The 19,831-nt window shown below is 44.8% G+C and overlaps 1 protein-coding gene across 2 annotated transcripts in view; it reads right to left on the bottom strand.

The window, feature by feature from the left end:
- Positions 1–19,831, bottom strand: part of LOC147448152 (serine/threonine-protein kinase BSK1-like) — a 93,943-nt gene that overhangs the window by 33,152 nt on the left and 40,960 nt on the right. Inside the window, exons 7-10 of one of the 2 annotated variants that reach the window (XR_015189688.1) lie at positions 5,380–5,568; positions 5,089–5,259; positions 4,863–4,976; positions 2,465–2,719 (exon numbers count right to left, since the gene is read on the bottom strand). Coding sequence is in view for 1 of the 2 variants with exons in the window: in XM_086524012.1 (XP_086380138.1) it covers positions 4,863–4,976; positions 5,089–5,259; positions 5,380–5,568 (474 nt within the window). In the remaining variant the exon portion in view is untranslated. The remainder of the gene's footprint in view (positions 1–2,464; positions 2,720–4,862; positions 4,977–5,088; positions 5,260–5,379; positions 5,569–19,831) is intronic. The other variant, XM_086524012.1, reaches the window with a different exon arrangement.

The following is a 19,831-nucleotide window of genomic DNA, read 5'->3' as shown; positions in this document are numbered from 1 at the left end:
TACTATAAGATTCGCGGCCGTTTCCACTGCTTATTCAGAGAGGGTTTTGGTCCTTTCTCTAGGGTCATGAGTTAGAGGATCAGAGATGTCTTGGGCTATATCTACTTGAGTTACACAGATATAGAGACACTTTACTAGGGAGAGCTAGAGAGAGAGAGTCCCAGAGACGGATTACAGATTTCTTTTCACTAGATATGGGACAGCCACAGGAGCAGCCACAGGAGCAGAGCTCGGCCCACACTCATTCGACCACTACCGGCACTCTCATCGACCGAGCACTGGAGCTACGGAAATCCAGACGGCCACGATTGAGGAGAGAGGCTACACAGCATCGACGGAGACTACAGCAGAGGATTCGAGCCATACTCTCTCGACATCCAAAGTGCAGATGAGGATGGATTCTAGTAGTAGTAGTATTTCTGTTCTAGTCTTTTTGTACCCAAACATGGTATCAGATTCACAATTTTGTAACAGTTTGGTCTCATAGGTCATTTTGGCCTTTTAAAGACGTTAATATATAACATTTTATTTCATCTCTCTCTCTCTCTCTCTCTCTCTCTCTCTCTCTCTCTCTCTCTCTCTCATGCTCGAGCTACGCAGACACGGGGAGAGCTTGGTGAGAGGAGAGGCTAGCCAGTCTCAGAGACAGATCATAGATTCCTTTAGAATAGACACTGGACAACCGGAGGAGTTACTACCATGACAGAGCTCACATCTGTCTCACACCGGAGGCACACTGATTGACCGAGCGTTTAAGCTGGGGAGATCTAGACACCCACGACTGCGGAGGACCACACAACATTGACAGAGGCTGCATCAAAAGATTCGGATCACTTTGGCCAGGCATGCACGACGCTCGGTCAGACTACTGGCCATGGAGGAGATTGATGAGATCCGCCAGCGACCGATGCTGGATCTCCTGTGATTTAGCTATTTAGCTATCCCAGCCAGCTGCTTAGTTCACATCGAGCGGCCTAGGTTTCCATAGTATTTTTATTTTGTTTTGTTATGTTGTTATTGTTGTTATTTTTGTTACTCTGACTTTGTATCAGATCCACCACATTATAACTTTCTGGTCTCATAGATCACTTTGGCCTTTTGAAGACGTTAATATAACATTTCATTTATTCTCTCTCTCTCTCTCTCTCTCTCTCTCTCTCTCTCTCTCTCTCTCTCTCTCTCTCTCTCTCTGTGTGTGTGTGTGTGTGTGTGTGTGTGTGTGTGTGTGTGTGTGTGTGTGTGTGTGTGTGATCTTTTTGGTAAGGAAAGTGACAGCTTTAATCTTTTTGGTAAGGAAAAATATATATATGTATTGATAGTGTATGCCGCCGTGCTAAAATTCTGAAACACAACCAGCCTGGCATGTCTAAGCATTTAAGAAAAGCATTACCCAGAACCAGCACAGAAGTAAACAGAGAAAAATTAAAGTAAGGCTAAAAAGCCGGGACCCGCAAAAGCAAATTCGACGAAATCTCTTACACTAGAGAGAACCTATTAAACCATCAACCCATATAGGGTATCTAACGCTAGCTGGAGAAACCAATTTAAAATTCCTTGTAGTCGCATCATAGCGGGTAAGCGATCATCCTCCTACATACAAAAAAGAGCAAATACTGGCAAGCTTAGAAGAGTAAAGCTTAGATTATTGTATAGCAGAGGGCCTAAACTATAACCAGGCAAGCAGTAACCAATCAACAAACCATGCGAGTGGTGAGCCACAAAAAATTGTCAGCAATCTTACAAGCAAGTGATGTAAGAAGGTAAAAGAGATCAAGTACACATGTAAAACATACTACATCATTAGGGACCAGGGTAAGTGATGCTATTCAACCTTTACAAATCTTTTCAAGATAAGGAAGCTCCTCAGAAACCAGTACTCAATATGACAGTGAGCTTACTATTTTCTCAAAAAATTTAGTGAAACAGACCCCGGAACTGAGCCACATTCGATCTAAAGTCTGTCCAATTAGCCAGAGTAAACCATACCAAGATTTTACTAATTACCCAAGTATTTTTACAATCATATAAAACCAGCCCGGCACAATCAAGAAGGCCATGAAGTTTTTATACCCTTTCGAAACCTTTCAAACTATTGCAGTACCTCAGTACCCAGAACATAATCAATATTGAGCAACTATTTTACAGAAATCAGCAACAACAAACCACAGTCACGACCTCCAATCTATTATAAAACTATCCAATGAGCAGTAGTTAAAACCACAAAACATGCTATCTAACTTAAGTTTATCCCATTTATCATAATAAACTTAACTAAATCCGCTCAGCCTCATCTTAAAAGCAAGCCGAGTGACAAACATTTCCAGAAATAAAGCACATGTAAACTCGGAGGAGATGATAACTCCACCACCGCATTCTCTTTAATTTTAGGCATGTTGCAGTCCCCACAGTTAATAGTTTAGAACGCACAGTCACATAACAACTGCCAAGTGAGTCTAGTACTCACCTGATCACCATCAGTGTGGGTTTTATAGACGACGCAGTCCAGCTGTAGGTGATAAGACCCGACAGTAGCCAGCTATCCCCGCAATCCTGGTATCGCTTACAGCCCGGGTCTCCAGGGATTGTAATAGCGCAAGATCCGTGAGTCGTAAGCGGAGTAGCCGCTAGTCAGTGTAAACTCCTTTCCTAAACAGAAGGTAGCGTGCGACAGAGCATACAAATGGACAGGGTTACAGTACGCAGCGGTAGTAAGAACACGCTATACAGGAGATACAAAAGGTTAGGGTTAATAGGCAGCAAAGAATTCATTAGTTTGAATAATTACAAAAATGAGGCTAAAAAATGAATCCCATCATCATTTACTGCTAGTGAAGAAAATATGAGTAATAGTAAGTGAGTGGTAGTAGCTGATTTAGACTTATTAGACTAAAGCCGAAGCAAGCCTCAAAAAACTTCTTATGAGGTAACGACTCCGACATCAGACGAATAATTATCAATATTACCGACATTTTATAAGAGACTAATACCAATCGGATGGCCAAATAGGTATGTTCCAAGGGGAAACATATGTCATGAAAAAAAGAAGAGTTACAGTGTTACAATATTCAAGAAGTGTGGGCACATAAGGAGGGTATTTAGTACGGATAGCCACAAAGAGGTTGCAATGAGGGTCTATATAAGACAGGCATATTCTACCACAGAATACACTGTAACCAACTTAAGCACTCCTTATCTCACCAACAGCTTACAAGTTTCTTCCATAGCTTGACTTTAGCTGTGTCTTTATACTTCATCAGCTATGGCTTATATTCAAGAACAAGCATTAGCGATATCTCTTGCTCATCTGTAGCAGTCAAGAGAGTCCATCCGGGAGACCACCATACTCCGTTATGAGCGTCTTCTATTCCCTCAATTAGGAGCATCAGTTGTGCAAACGAAATGGTGGATATGTCAAAATAGAGTGACACGGGTGACCCTTTGGGATCTAGAACACTTCAAGAATAACATCCGTCTGGCGATGGTCAAGGAAGCCCTGGGTATAGAGCCACAGTATTATTATGTGGGACACTTAATGAAGCGAGGCTTTTCTGATCGGTTATATTTGCTAGCACAGTTTCTACCACATCATAAAATATATTTGTATCCCCATTTTGGCATACCCTTACGAGGATACTTTAACCAAACACCCATACCAGGGAGTTAGGAGTGATTTTAGTCAACCGTATCTTACCTTTGGCTGAGCGTCCAAACTGCCTGTGTGATCATGTAATGGATGTGTTAAATGAGATGTAAAGGTGAAAAAAAAAAGAAAAAAGGTTTTATAGACTCAAAGCCTTGCTTTTTCAATCCAATTTTTTGTAGTGAAGCATGAGTAAGGACCCATACAATTTTGTGTGTGTGTGTGTGTGTGTGTGTGTGTGTGTGTGTGTGTGTGTGGCTTTTAACCCTTTGTATTACTTGACCAAAGGTCAAGCTAGGCACTTGAAGACAACTGCAAGATGAAAATATCGAAACATAGTGGCCCATCCCTCAAGGGTGTATCTGGAAGTCTCCATGGACCACAAGAGCAGACATGAGCACATGAGCAGGCAACCACATGGATAATGGAAAATCTGAGGATGAGGCAAAACCTGCTGAAGAATCGAACTCCTCAGCTAAACGAGGAGACTGAATATCTTGCTCTCTCTCAATAGCTCCTACTGTAAGAGGCACCTGTGACTGAATCTCCAAGGAATCAGCAGGCTGTTGGACAGGCCTCTCCTTGGGCATCTCAAGATAATCCCGAAATGCCTCCGACTGTTGATCCTCATGCCCTACCTACCTATACAGTGGCTCTATATCAGCCTCTCGCTCCTGGTCTAGTAACCTCACATCAGGAGGTTTATCTTAAGAATGCTTTGCCTCATCGATCCTGTCTCACTACCCATCTTCCGTTAGACAAGGACAGGCTGCCCCTGACCCTATTTGCCTGCCTGTCTCTATCTCTGTTTCCTGCTGAGCAACCACATGCCTGCCTGTCTCTGTCTCTATTCCTGCTGATCACTCTGCTGTTGCTGACTCTGACCCCTGTGGTCTCTATCATGTTGTTGTGCAGTTTTCGACATACCATTTGAAGTAAAACCAATGCTAAAACTTCCAACAAGACAGATATAAAAATTCAACAACTGTGCACACCTTCAAATAGAACGTGGTTCAGTTTCCACTCTCTACTAAAGTGTAATATACCACCTGCAACCTTTTTCCATACGTGTGCAGCAGAAAAAAAAGCCTGAACAAGCCAACTGAGGTTGCAGCATTTGCGCTTAGATGTGTGCAGATGCACATGCATATGGAAGCACTAAACAGACAGAGGTCATGTATGGGGGCACTGAGAAGCACTAATTGCACGGGCTTGAAAGTACCTCAGAATAACGATCGATAGCCAAACCAAAATCTCTCTCCCGAAAAGCCAAATCACCCCTTCTCCTAGCATTCAGCATCTCTTGCATCTGTTTGGTCCACATTTGGAAAGACAGCTGGTTGCATAAACACAACACCGCAGCATTTCAGTATCAATTAAACTCAAGGAAAATGAATCAATAAGGCACACACTGGTGTCTTTTAACTTCGCAAGAGGCAAGATCTCACCTCATTTTCACCTGCATCATCTTTGTAGTGAGTTTTTACTAATATTTCATGTATAGCTGTCAAATCCACCCTTGAGCAAGCATCTTTGAATCCAGAAACAACACGAGTGACACTTGGTGAAGGTTCAGGCATAGGTTGTCTAAGTATACCCAACATTGTAAAAGATGGCACCTGTAGGTCAACCATATTCATGTGGAAACTAGATAGCTTTTATGTGAGCATGACATGAAGCCCTGACATGCGAAAGAATGAAGATTTTCATGACTCAAAAGTAAAATGGTCGTAGAAAACCTCATTCTTCCTTTGAAGGACCACAAGTGACTGAACAAGCGCTTTAACATTTGGCCTTTCCCGAGGCTCAAACTGTAAACAGCGTGAAGCCAACCTAACAACCTCAGTACCATCTTCACTTGTAAACTGGCCCTCCAAGTGTGAATCCATTAAAGACAATGCATTTCTTCCTTTGATTAAGTCCAAAGCCTGTAAAATTAGAAAACTCTCTAACTAACTAACTAATTCTCTCTCTCTCTCTCTCTCTCTCTCTCTCTCTCTCTCTCTCTCTCTCTCTCTCTCTCTGCCCCTGCACCCGCCCCCTGCTCGATCACTCGCTCTCTCCGCACCCCCCGCTGCCCTGCTCCCCCGCTGCCCCTGCACCTCGCCCCCTGCTCGCGCGCTGCCCCTGCACCCCCGCCCTCTGCACCCGCCCCCTGCTGCCCCTGCTCGCGCGCTCACTCGCTCTCTCTCCCCCGCTGCCCCCCTGCACCCCCGCCCTCTGCTCGCGCGTTGCACTCTGCACCCCCTGCTCCCTTGCTCTCGCGCCCTGCGCCCTGCCCCCTGCTGGCGCGCCAACCCAGCCTAACCTAGCGTAGAGAGAGAAAGAGGGGAGGGGAAAAGTAACGTAGAGAGAGAAAGAGGGGGAAAAAAGGGCGTAGAGAGAGAAAGAGGAATTGCATAGAGAGAAAGAGAGGAAAATGTTGCGTAGAGAGAGAAAGAGGGCAGAGCGTAGAGAGAGAGGTCAGAAGCGTAGAGAGAGAAAGTCTGCGAGCGTAGAGAGAGAGAGAGCGGTTTTAAAAGAAAAAAATCTGCAAGCGTAGAGAGAGAAAGCTTAGCCGCATAGAGAAAGAAAAAAAAAACAAACAAACGAACCCTTGTGCCTCTCCTTTTCACTCCTATATCCCTCTCCCCCTTCTGTGGCGACCTTCCGACCATGAGGAAGCAGAATGGCAAAGATGACCCGGTAAAGGATGCCATCCAAAAATGCAAAGAAGAACTGAGCGAGTCCATCAGCATGATCAACCGCCACCTCCTAGGTGCTACTCTCAACATATTGGACGCGCGCGTGGTAGCATAGGAAAGCACGATACATACACTCGGGGATCGAGTGAAGGCCCAAGATGAGGAAATCGCACTACTCAAGAAAGAGCTTGCAGAGGTGCGATCGCAGAATGTCCTCGAAGAGGGAGAGCTTCAACCCTCAATAATTGAAGAGCTTAACACGATTAAGGAACAAGTGCGGGCCATCAAAGAAGGTGGGGAGCAACAAAAAGAAATGACGACCTCGTGGGTAGATGTCATTCACAAAGACCCAACAAAAAGCAGAAAAGGCCGAAAAATGGATCGAGATTGTCAAGAAAGGGAAAGGCAAGGAAATAACCCCCACCCCCACACCAACCATCATCAACTTGACACTAGAAGAGGAGCAAAGGAGACGGGCAGATACCTCTACATTGCTATCTGTTACTTTCCTCCTAGTACGTCAGTATATGCATCATCTAGGGGACAATCCCCCTTTGCTATTTTGGATAATGACATATGGGAGTTTTCTAAGGATGGTGTCATTATCATACTAGGGGATTTCAATGCTAGGACTGCCCACCACCAGACAATATTTTATGATACTTCCGAGGAAATGCTTAGGGAGCTGGACGTTACAGAGATGGGTCTATCCAGATTATCATAAGATGAGGAATACACGGAATATGGCAGATACTTGATATACATGGGAACCGCACATAGATTGGCCATTTTGAATGGCCTACAAAGATTTTCGACAGCTGGAGGTTTTACTTGCTTTCCACACCCACATGGTGTCAGCACAGTGGATTATGTTATGGCCCAGCCAGGTCTCATTCCATTCTTTCAAGATTTCCTGGTGGGCACTAGGCCAGTTGGAGTAGCAGTTGATCATGCTATCTTGTCCTTCACCCTAACGTTTCAGTTCAACACAGCTCCATTAGGAGAGGTCCCTACACACATCCGGTATACCGTCATGAGGGAGACGGACTCTGTGTATATAGATGAGATATACAGGAAGCTATGCACCCAGGAGCCAAGACGGCCACTAGATGAACTCACTCAGATACTGACAGAGATGCTCCATGATGCAGCATCAGAAGCATACCCCCACAGCCAGCCTACACGGAGACGATCTGGAAAAATGCCCAAGATTAGTTGCTATGATGAGGAGTGTAGAGAGATGAGGATCAAGTTACAAAGGGAAGTGCTCATGGGTAATACCACACATAGACAGTCACGGATTATCTTTCGCCGCCTAGTGCGACGAAAGAAAATGGCTTATTTATCCCAACTAGAGCAAGATCTATATCAGTTATTTATAAGTCAGGACTCAGGTGAAGCATGGAGGCTATTCCACGAACATTCACCACCACCAGCGGTCACCTCCACTGAGACATGGGGGGAATATGCCACATCTCTCTACACAGCATCAGGACAACCACCTCAACCGGACCCACTAGAGACATGCCCGGAGACATGTTCTTTCTTTACTGCCGAGAGGGTAAGGAAAGCTATTGACAGGATGAAGACAAGGAGAGCACATGATCATGATGGTCTGGTAGCAGAGCACTTCATCCATGCCAGAGATATGCTCGCAGAGCTCCTGGCTATGATGTTTAATCGAGCCATGTATAAAGACTTCCCTGAGACTTGGAGTATGTCCACGATTGTGCCTATTTTCAAGTCAGGAGATCCCATGATTTCCAGGAATTATCGCACCATCATGGTTGGTCACACAGTAGCTAGGCTGTATGCATCCATTCTTGAACATGAGCTGAGTAGATGGGCAGAGAGAGAGGGCATACGAGCACCAGGGCAAGCAGGTTTCAGGAGAGGTTTCTCCACTCTTGACCAGATTCTGACACTGAGAGCTATGAGAAGGGTAGACACCATGGCAAGAGGATCTATTGTAGCTTTAAGGATTTCTGCAAAGCTTTCGACACAGTGCCGAGAGCCAGACTTATACGCAGATTACAGGACACGGGTGTGCCTACAGAGCTGATTTGGGGGATTCTGGCTCTATACAGGACAGTGATGGGGCGGGTACGCACCACTGAGGGAATGTCGGACATGGTCCTCTCCACTATTGGAGTAAAGCAGGGATGCCCCCTATCCCCGACTCTTTTTGGGATGTATGTGGATGAGTTTTCGGACTATGTAGAGCATCAGGGGGACAGGGGGGCTCAGCTGGTAGGGACATGGATTCCGTTGTTACTATATGCTGATGATATTGTGCTGATTTCTGACTCTCCATAGGGGATGCAGCGTCATATGGATGCTCTGCATACATTTGCTCGTGACGGTGGATTGTATGTCAATCTGGGGAAAACCAAGGTTATGGTGTTCAACACCACACCACAGTGGGTCAGGAGGTCAGCACCCACATTTATGTATGGCTAGGAGACTATGGAGCACACACATGCATATACTTGGGGTAGTCTTCGGTGGACCGGTGTTTTCACTAAGGAGAGCATCAGAGACTAGACTAACGAGAGCATATGCAACTTTGGGAGGACTGGAGAGGATGTGTTCGCAGGTTCAGTTTCAAGAACAGCGAAAAAAGCTTTGGCTTTTTGATACTCTACTGACTCCAGCTATGCTCTATGGAGTTCAGGTATGGGGACCCTCAGTAGACCACCATGGGAGATCTGGCACCACAGATGGATGGAAATGTATGGAGAGACCTCTGGTCTCTATGATCGCTCGGATGATTCGGGCTAAGGCCTCAGTACCACATGAGATTATCCGAGCCGAACTAGCCCCCCCCCCCCCCCCCCCCCCCCCCCCCCCCCTCGTGGTGGAGGCATTGACGAGATCAATTTCCTTGATGCACGGTCTATGGGATCTCCCCAGGGACAGACACGCTCGGCTTGCCTTGGAGTCATCTGGACAACTAGCTCTACAAGGCGATACAGCATGTTGGTATGGACAGATGACAGCATGGTTTCAGTCGCATGGTCTCAACATGGATAGATTACCTCCGCTTCAATACTCCCTGGATGCACCCTCCCTGTCTCTCACACGGACGAGGATCAATAGACTCATACGTCAGGATCTGATTCAGCTAAATACCAGGAGCACATGGATACAGCCGACACAAGAGTTAGGCACGAAGATGGCCTTCTACAGAGAGCATCTTCTCCAACTCATGGAGGACGGCTTTGTGACTAGGCTGCATACATGGACACACACTTATCTCATGGGATAAGATGCGCTATTGGACAGATACGCACATCCTCGCAGCCAGAGACAGAGCTGCACTACACATGTCACTGCCTGGCATACTATGAGATACGCGGCCGCTTCCACTACCTGTTCAAAGAAGGGTTCGAACCTTTTTCTAGAGTCATGAGATACAAGGATTAGAGGTGTCTCGGATTGTTCCTACTAGAGCTACGCAGACTTAGGGAGAGCTTGCTGAGGACATCAGAGGAAAGACAATCTCAGAGACGAATCACACATTTCTTTACACAAGCCAGAGGAGAGCCAACGGAGCAGTCATTACAGCAGATCTCAGAGCCTACTCATACTAGAGGTACACTGCTTGATCGAGCAACGGAGCTTGGCAGATCCACACGTCCACGACCTCGGGGGGTCTCCCACTACTGACAAAGGCTGCAACAGAAGATACAGATCACTCTAGCTCGACATGCAAGACGCCCAACCAGAGTACTGACCATGGAGGAGGTCGATGAGATCCGACAGCGACCAATGAGAGATTTCATTTGAACCAACAAACCCCCCCCCCCCCCCCCCCCCCAACCCCCCCCCCCCCCCATTTCCTTTCTCCTTAGTGTCTTAGTGTTAGTTCTTTGTAACTTTGTAATTTCCATACTCAGACATGGTATCAGATTCACCAATTGTAACTTTTTGGTCTCACAGGTCATTTTGGCCTATTGAAGACGTTAATATAACATTTCATCTCCATCTCTCTCTCTCTCTCTCTCTCTCTCTCTCTCTCTCTCTCTCTCTCTCTCTCTCTCTCTCTCTCTCTCTCTCTCTCTCTCTCTCTCTCTCTCTCTCTCTCTCTCCGTTGCTATTATATGCTGATGATATTGTGTTGATCTCCGATTCTCCAGAGGGGATGCAGCGTCATTTGGATGCATTGCATGTATTTGCACGGGACAGTGGATTGTCTGTGAACCTTGGTAAGACCAAGGTAGTGGTGTTTAACACCACAGCGCAATGGGTAAGGAGGTCCGCCCCCACTTTTACATATGGTCGAGAGACTGTGGAGTATGCAGATACATAGACTTATCTTGGGCGGTTTTCAGTGGTCCGGTATTTTCCCTGAGGTGTGTAGCAGATACGCGATTGACCAGAGCCTATGCAGCATTGGGGAGACTTGAGAGGATACGTTCGCAGGTTCAGTTCCAGGAACCTCGGACAAAGCTTTGGCACTTTGACACTTTGGTCACTTCGGCCATGCTGTACGGAGTGGAGATATGGGGCCCCTTAGTTGATCATCATAGCAGAGCTGGCAATATTGATGGATGGAGATGTATGGAGAAGCCCTTGGTGTCTATGATTTCTCGGATGATTAGGGCCAAGGCCTCAGTACCACATGACATTGTTAGGGCGGAGGTCGTTGCTCCTCCATTGGTAGTGGAGGCACTCACTCGATCAGTTTCATTTATGCATAGCACTTGGGCTCTCCCTAGAGACAGATATGCTCGATTAGCACTAGAGTCTTCGCAACATCTGGCATTACAGGGAGATAGATCATGTTGGTATGCAGAGATGGCATCTTGGTTTCAGTTACATGGCTTTAGTATGGACCAGCTACCCCCATTTCAGTACTCTCTGGATGCACCCTCCATCTCCCTCACTAGGGCAGAGATTACCAGGCTCATCAGACAGGACTTCATTCAGTTGGATACGAAGAAGAATGGATACAGCCTACACATGAGCTAGGTACGAAGATGACTTTCTATAGAGAGCATCTTCTCCAACTCACAGAGGATGGTTTTGTGATCAGACCAAGATACATGGATACTCATCTATCCCATGGGATACGATGTGCTATTGGTCAGATACGCACATTCTCACATCAGCTAGAGATCGAGACAGGTAGTACCCGCTGAGTCTAGGATTTGTCAGGTGTGCCAAATACAGCCAGAGACAGAGCTACATTACATATGACACTGCCCAGTATACTATGAGATACGAGGCCGCTTTCATTGTCTATTCAGAGAGGGTTTTGGGCCACTTTCTAGAGTCATGGGATACCAGGATCAGAGATGCCTCGGATTATACTTACTGGAGATTCGCAAACACAGAGAGGACCTCTTGAAGAGGGGCACAATGAGAGAGATCCAGCGACAGCGGAAAATTACAGATTTCTTTCAGTCACAAACAGAGGAGTTCAAGCAGCCCCCACAGCATAACAACACCAGAGGCATACTGCTTGATCGGGCAATAGAGTTGGGGTGGTCCCGTCGCCCACGGATCAGGGGGCCCTCTCGATATCGACACAGATTGCGACAGAGGATCCATACTACACTGGCGTGACATAGGAGCTGTCCCAGATACTGATGTATATGTATATGATGCCTCGATTGTCAGAGAGCTCCATTGTATCAGCTCACCCTTTGTATTTCCTTTGTACCCAACTTTCACCCCACCCCTACCCATTATTTTCTTTTCAGTTCTTTGTACTTTTGTACCCACACCTGGTATTAGATTCACCACATGTAACCTTTTGGTCTCATAGGTCATTTTGGCCTTTTGAAGACGTTAATATTACATTTCATTTCACTCTCTCTCTCTCTCTCTCTCTCTCTCTCTCTCTCTCTCTCTCTCTCTCTCTCTCAAAAGAAGAGGGGCTTGGTACCCTTTTGTAATCAAAATTACATTCCCGAAGGCATTACATCAGCCAGTAGGCACCCAAAATATAACGGATCTGGAGTTTTGCAGGGCTGCGAGCAGAAAGCCGAGCAGAAAACTAGCTTGCAAAGAGTAGCTGATGGAGGTTGAGATCGAGCAAAGCCGAGCAACAAATGCAGTCTTGGGTGAGAGTGGATTCAATGCGAGTAGGTAAGGCACGTTTGTGCAGCGCTATCGGCCAACTTTTAGCAAGTTTGAGTTTGAGTTTTGGCCCCTTGCTAAAGATGGTTTACCACTATTCAAAAAGGGATGAACTCGTGCCCCTTGGGATGTTCGAAAAGCTAGGAAAAAGAAAACTACCACCTAATCTAAGATGTGCACGCACAGCAAGAATGATTCCAAACCAAGTGATCAGAGAGTAGAGAGAATCACTTGATCTGGCGAGACTAAGAATGCCTAGGATTAACAAGGCTACAGAATGATATTAGCCATCATTAGGCTCCGATACCACATGATGAGATTGGGTTAAGGAGGATGAATGTAAGTGGCATTCATGTTAGCTAATTAGGACAAGAGACCAGAGATTTGATGCAAATAGAGTCTTTGATTACTAGGATGCAAGAGAGTTTGTACAATGAGGAGTGTGTGCTAATATAGCACTAGGTTGAAGCATTTGTTGATGCAATGTGTGAGGTGTAAGCATATTGATCTTCATTCAATGCTCATGTGCCTAGGGAGAGAATCATGGAGTTCTAGAATAGTGGAGTCACATGGGTGATAGATGTGTGCTCCTTGCACCATGTGCGCCTCATGGATATGTATGGTCATGTCATAGAGAGGCATTCCATGGCTAGATCAATCCTAACACAGGGATTGGCCGAATCTCTTGGTTTGTGCAAGTAGAAAAGTTGCAGTTGGTAAAGACTTTTCGACAAGGTACATATTGGAAATTGGCGGTTGTGGAGTTTCCATAAAATTAAATTAAGAGGATGGACCCATGGCAGATAATCTTCAAAGGAGAAAAATCTTGTCTTGGAATCTTCAAATGAGAGAAACCAACCACCTTACAAATAGAGCAAAGCCCAAAATGAAGAAATCATAAGCCAAATGAAAGACCTTTTGGAAAAGGGTTGGATCTAGCGCAGTTTTCAACTTTTTTGTTCTCCAGTGTAGCTTGTGTAGAAGAAAGACGGATCATGGAGGATGTCACAAATTAATCACTTGGCATGACTTTATTAAGTTGTTCCAACTTATGGACAACTGCAGAGGGGCAAAAAGGGACACTAGGTTTTAAAATTTGCGTAAAGGACTGCTAACGTGGCAGCTCTACCGACGTCGCAGATCGCACTGACGTGGTTGTACGGATTTCCGCAGGTTGCGCTGGCTGCTGTTTTTGGGCTGGCATCTGTTGGGATAGTTTGCTTTTGATATTAATGCTTTTGGGGCTCTGCTTTTAGCAACCCTTGTAAATCTTTATAAGTGACCCAAGGGGCTCACTGCAGAGCATCTGGACGCAGAGTCTGAGAGCGAGTATCCACGGGTCGGCTGTACTTTGCTCAAAGATTAATCTAAAAGAAATACCGAAAGGGGCGCCAATCTTTGGGGCCAGTATCTCTTGGCACGGAACTATGCCGAGCCATGTCAACTCTCTTTTAATATGTGAAGTATCGCAGTAGAATCTTAAGTTGGGGTGTCCAAGTTTGTTACAGTGGCAGGACATTATTAAGTTGTTCCATAAGTTTGTTCCAACTTATGGACAACTGCCGAGGGGCCAAAAGAGACACTAGGTTTTAAAAATTGCGTAAAGGACAGCTGACATGGCAGCTATACGAACACCGCAGATCACGCTGACTGCTGACGCGGCTATACGGATTTCCGCAGATCGCGCTAACGTGGTTGTACGGACTTCCGCAAGCTGCATTGGCTGTTGTTTTTGGGCTGGCAGCTTTTGGGACAGTTTGCTTTTTATTTTAATGCTTTTGGGGCTCTGCTTTTAGCAACCCTTGTAAATCTTTATAAGTGACCCAAGGGGCTCACTCTGGAGAGCATCTGGACGCAAAGTCTAAGAGCGAGCACCCGCGGGTCGGTTGTACTTTGCTCAAAGATTAATATAAAAGAAGTACCGAAAGGGGCGCCAGTCTTTGGGGCCAGTATCTCTTGGCACGGAACTACGCCAGGCCGTGTCGACTCTCTTTTGATCTGTGAAGTATTTTGAAGTGAATCTCTGCTGTGTCGCGGTAGAATCTTGACTAGGGGTGTCCAAGTTTGTTACAGAGGATGTGTATAGATTACAAGGCTCTTTATAAGATAACCATCATGAATAGTTTCCAATACCCAAGATTGATGATAAACTTGATAGATTACAGGCTTCCACTTGTTTTAATAGAATCCATCTTAAAAGTGGCTATCATCAAATCAGGATCACTCTTGAAGATGTATACAAGATCGCGTTCACGATACCCTTCAAATTATATGAGTATTTGGTGATGCCATTTGGATAGGATCTTTCAAGAGCATAGACAGTTTGTGGGCACATTTTAGTTTTCTGCAAATCTGAACAATAGCATCGAGAGCATTTGTTGAACACTGTGTGAACGCGGATTGGTGATCAATGATGGAAAAAGGATTGCAATAAGGCTACAATGAAATTATGTAATCGCCATGGAAGCTACTGTGCACTCAATAAGAAGCGAGAGAGAAAAACTAACTAATTGCTTATTGAAAAGAAAAGAGCCCGTTTATACGCTTTATTACAAACGAGAATCATGGCCTCTAACAAGGGATTTAGGCCGACCTACGAAAGGCGGTTTGATCCTAGGAAAAGGAACCATAAAACTTACTCTACCTAAAAAAACTTTTTGATATGCCCTAGGAAGACAACAATCTAACAAACCCTCCTTTGATCCAAACTAGGGCAGGCAATGCTAGGAGCTTTGGGTTATGATGACAGCGAGTGAATCGTTACAAAGAAGATGTTTATAAAACATAGATCATCAGGAGTATGAACTCAGAAAACTGGATGGCCCAAAAAGAGCTTACCAATCTCTATTTACAATGCCCATCAAAGTACTAGGTATGTTGCCTAGGAGAAAAAGGATGTTGGAGAGAGAGACAAAATGCGAGGAAAAAATGTGGACTTAAAAAGCCCAATCTTCGCTGACTTCAAAAAAGTTTGCAGCTTCTTGTGAAGTGTTTTGGTCTTCGTTGATTCAACTAAACAAGCTTTCTATGACTCCTACTTCGCAAAACAATATTCTTCTAAGTTTCCCTCCTTGCCATAAAAGGTGCACTTGAAATTTTTCTTGGTCTTCAAGGAATCAGCTGGTCGTGCTTTGGCATAAAGGGCTCCTTCAGTGATTTGATGAATCTTCTTGTTGAGCTTACGCTCCTCTTCGAGCAGTGAAGCTTCGATATCTGGGCGCTTCGGTGGTGGTAGGTTTTTAAAGTGGTGATGAGGCTAGAATAATCATCTTCAGTGATGCTCTTGAGAAGTAGTAAGTACTGCTATATTAATGTCATTGTCTTCAATTATAGCTTGGATTCTTGTTAGCTGTGAAAGTAAGCTTTTGAATTGCTTAGGTGATTGGCCATTGAGGTTTGTGGTGGTTTAATCAATGCAAAAAAGTCAATAAGTATGCCGATTTTTGAGTGCTTACAACCTGCTCCAAAAGAGCCATCTAATATATCCCAAGCATCCTTTGTCATGGTGCAGGACCCAATATGGTGCACTAAGGTGTCATCGACATTCTCTCCTATGATTTCAAAGGCTTTATCATTTTTAATTTCCCACTGTGCAATCATCAATGCCCTCTCTAGTGCTTCTATGTGTATATGTGCCTTCTACAATGTTCTTCATTATTTGGAACCTAATCTTTGTTTTCCATGTGTGAAAATTAGAGTCGTCAAACTTTACCTTTTTTTCTAAAGGTATCATCAGAGGGTCTTACTCTTGCTAGAGCAATGTCTCCTGTCTTACAGGTGGCGTTTAAAATTAAGCAAACGCGTTGAAGATTTGACAAAAGTGAGATGCTAATAAATAGATGTTGCATACATTTGGATTTCAATCCATCATTTAATGGATTGGCTTCTCAATGATCTACCGCCGCTTGTTGGATAAGATGCGCTTCCTTGTCCTCCTCTTGAAAAGGACGCCTCGACTAACCAATGGAGATGTGATTCAAGTTGTTATTCGTTCACTTGAGGACTTGCCAGTGAAGTGACTGATCCGATAGACGAATCCGAGGAGATGCTTTGAGCCCAATGGTGGCTAGGCACAATTCCGTGCCCAGAAGTACTAGCCCCAAAGACTGGTGCCCCTTCTCAATATTTCTTTATCATTATGCTTCAACAAGTACAATGTCCAAGGGTCCGCTCTTTCTGCATTGCTCCCAATGAAATCTGTCAGAAAAGAGGCCCTGGGAATTCTTATCAAGGTCCCTAGCCAAAAGCAATATATGAAAAGCAGTAATCTAAATGTATCTAGTAACCAAAAGCTAGCGCCCTCTTGGATTGTTCGTACAATGTGCCACGTCAGCATGTCAGCACGATATGCACGGAAGTCCGTACAACCTCCCACGTCATCAGTTCGCACGCAATTTGGGTGTCTTGCTTTATTTTTAAGATTTTACAGTAAGTTGAAAGAACTTTTTGACTGGATTTAGGCCTCTCGGCAAGAATCCATAAGTTGGACAACTTCTGCTGCTTCCTTCACTAGGGTTGGCCCGGTCTCTATCGTTTAGGCCATGCCACGTCATCACTTTGTGACATACCCCCCCCCTTGAAAGAATTGTAATCGCCCTTGATTACGTCGGCAAAACAGACATAGAACAAAAACTAGTTCACTCTAAGTACCGACCTATTAGAACACATATAGCCAGCACTTCCACAAAGACGACAGTCACTAAACATTTACATCACATTCCCTGTCGAGATTTTAGATGAGAATCATGGTCATTGTAACATATTTAGCAATCACACCTAGACCGCGTTGGTCTCTAACGAATGTCTTAATTGACTAAATCTCGTTACAATCATATCCACATCACCCCTTATGTGACCAAGACAGAAATGCTACAGTCATTTCGTCTTTCATACATGCACTCAGACCATACACACAAGAGAGAGCACATGTGACAGATTCATTTTAGGAATTCCCTATTTAAGGTACTTCTTTACACAAAGTCATTCAGCAGAATACTGTCAGCTCGTGAGTATCATTGAAATCTCAAAAAGATTCAGTGACTTTATTCCATCGAGGTAACCTCTAATAAAGGAGCGGAGTAACTCCCCTCTTGTGCAATCTACACCGCACCAGATTCAACATGTTGATTCATCGGTAACTCTTGGAATAGTCGGTGCTAAACCAAAAGCTTAATGGTAAAGCTCTAAAATCTGAGGAGTATCTGCTAGGTCCTCCTCCTCCATCCATTTCACATCCAAAATTGGGTGGAACCTGAACTTGGCTATATACCGACGTGTCAGCTTACCTTTCACTTTCCTTTCCTTGTGAGCCAAGACCTATTCTCGAATGAGAATCTCCTCTGTCTCTTCCACTTCGGGCTGCTTCTCTCGCTTCTTGTCCGCTGGCACTTCACCTATAAAAGGTCTCAATAGACTCACATGAAATGTGTTGTGAAACTTCCGGGTATCTGGTAACTTGAGCCTAAAGGATACATCACTGATCTTCTCTTGAATCTAGAAAGGGTCATAGTATCGCTTATTTAGCTTTGGGAAAAGTCGGACCTTATCCTTCCGTTTCCATAGGCCCGTCTTCTCAAACCAAAATAGCCCCCAATCATCCTCCTGCAGCTGCAAGTCACGTCGATGCATGTCTGCTGCCTTCTTATGCCGTGCTTGAGACTTCTCCAAAGCCTCTCGTGCCTTGGCAAAAGCAGTGTTGAGATCGTGTGTACTGATCTGCTTCAAAAATCTTATCTTGGTACTCAGAATAGGTGGAACCTTCTTGACACCCTCGATTATCTCCATAGGCCCGTCTTCTCAAACCAAAATAGCCCCCAATCATCCTCCTTCAGCTGCAAGTCACGTCGATGCATGTCTGCTACCTTCTTATGCCGTGCTTGAGACTTCTCCAAAGCCTCCCGTGCCTTGGCAAAAGCAGTGTTGAGATCGTGTGTGTACTGATCTGCTTCAAAAATCTTATCTTGGTACTCAGAATAGGTGGAACCTTCTTGACACCCTCGATTATCTCAAATGGTGCCTTCCCCGTAGACGTATGAACAGTGTTGTTGTAGATAAACTCCACCAAGGGTAAATACTTCTCCCATTTAGTATTCTGCTCAGAGATGTACGACTTCAACAAGTCCAATACCATTGAATTGTCTATCTCCAATTGCTCATTTGTCTGGGGGTGGTACAAGGACGAGAATTGTAGCCGTGTGCCAATATTCTCCCAGATTGGCTTCTAAAACAAACTCGTAAAACAAGGATCTCTATCTGAAACTAGAGACTTGGGCATACCACGTAACAAAAACGGCTTAGCCAAATGGCAAACTTTAATTGTCTTCTTTACCGGAATGACATGAGCCTACTTGCCGATCATTCGATGACTATCCAAATGCCATCATGCCCACTCTGAGTCTTGGAAAAAATGAAGTCCATTGCTATACTTTCCCAAGGTTGGCTACGAAAAGGTAGAGGTTGTAGAAGACCTGGTCCTTATGCCTATCAACACTAAGCAACAGAGAATAAACTCGTCCACATCCTTTTTCAGCCTCGGTGAAGAGAAGTACTTCTCCACACCTTTCAGCGTGGCGTCTATGCCGTGACGGCGTGAAAAAGGTGGACAGTTTGCATTCTATCAAAACCTTGTTCCTCAACCCTTGAGTAACGTACAACATAGTTTTCCACATTAAATAGCCTTCCTTAGAGAATTACCTGCAACTGTCTCCCGACGCTATAACCAGTCAAAGGTCTGCAAAATCTGGATCTGTGGCGTATTGATCAACCATATCCTCGAAGCTCTGATGGTGAATCACCAAAGTAGCCGAAAAATCTGTGGCTTGCGAAACAATGCGTCTACCACCAAGTTCTTCTTTCCTTTAACATGGACAATCTGAAAGTGAAAGTGCAACAAAATATTCGCCCATTTCATCTGTTTGTCCAAAAGTTCTTTCTGAGACAAGAAGTATCACAAACTCTAGTCATCGGTGAACACTCTAAATTCGGCTCTGAGTAGAAAATGGTGCCACTGAGTAAGAGCATGGATGACTGCCAATAGCTCTTTCTCATAAATCTGTGCAACCCGCTCTCGTCACGAAACATTCTGCTCTCACAAGCTACAACATGGCCTTCCTGCAGTAAGACCGCTCCCAGACTGCGACCACACGCATCACAATAAACCTTAAATGGCTTTTGCAAATCTAGTAGAACCAACACTCGGCAATAGTTGGTTCTCTTTTAGAGTCTTAAATGCTGCAATCCCAGATAGTCCCCAAGAAGACGGAACCCCTTTCTGTATCAAAATGTGTAATGAAGAAGCAATTTCCGCAAACTTTCAAATGAAACACCAATAGTATGAGCATAAACCCAAAAAGCTTCGAACTTCATGTACATTCTTCAAATCTGGCCAATTTTCAATGGTTTCAACTTTGTATGGGTCCAT

The sequence above is a fragment of the Adiantum capillus-veneris genome, chromosome 11 (genome assembly GCF_014529385.1).
Source record: "Adiantum capillus-veneris isolate H3 chromosome 11, ASM1452938v2, whole genome shotgun sequence".
Classification (NCBI taxonomy): Eukaryota; Viridiplantae; Streptophyta; class Polypodiopsida; order Polypodiales; family Pteridaceae; genus Adiantum; species Adiantum capillus-veneris.
The sequence above is the reverse complement of the archived record's forward strand: the minus strand, read 5'-3'. Positions and strand labels throughout refer to the sequence as shown.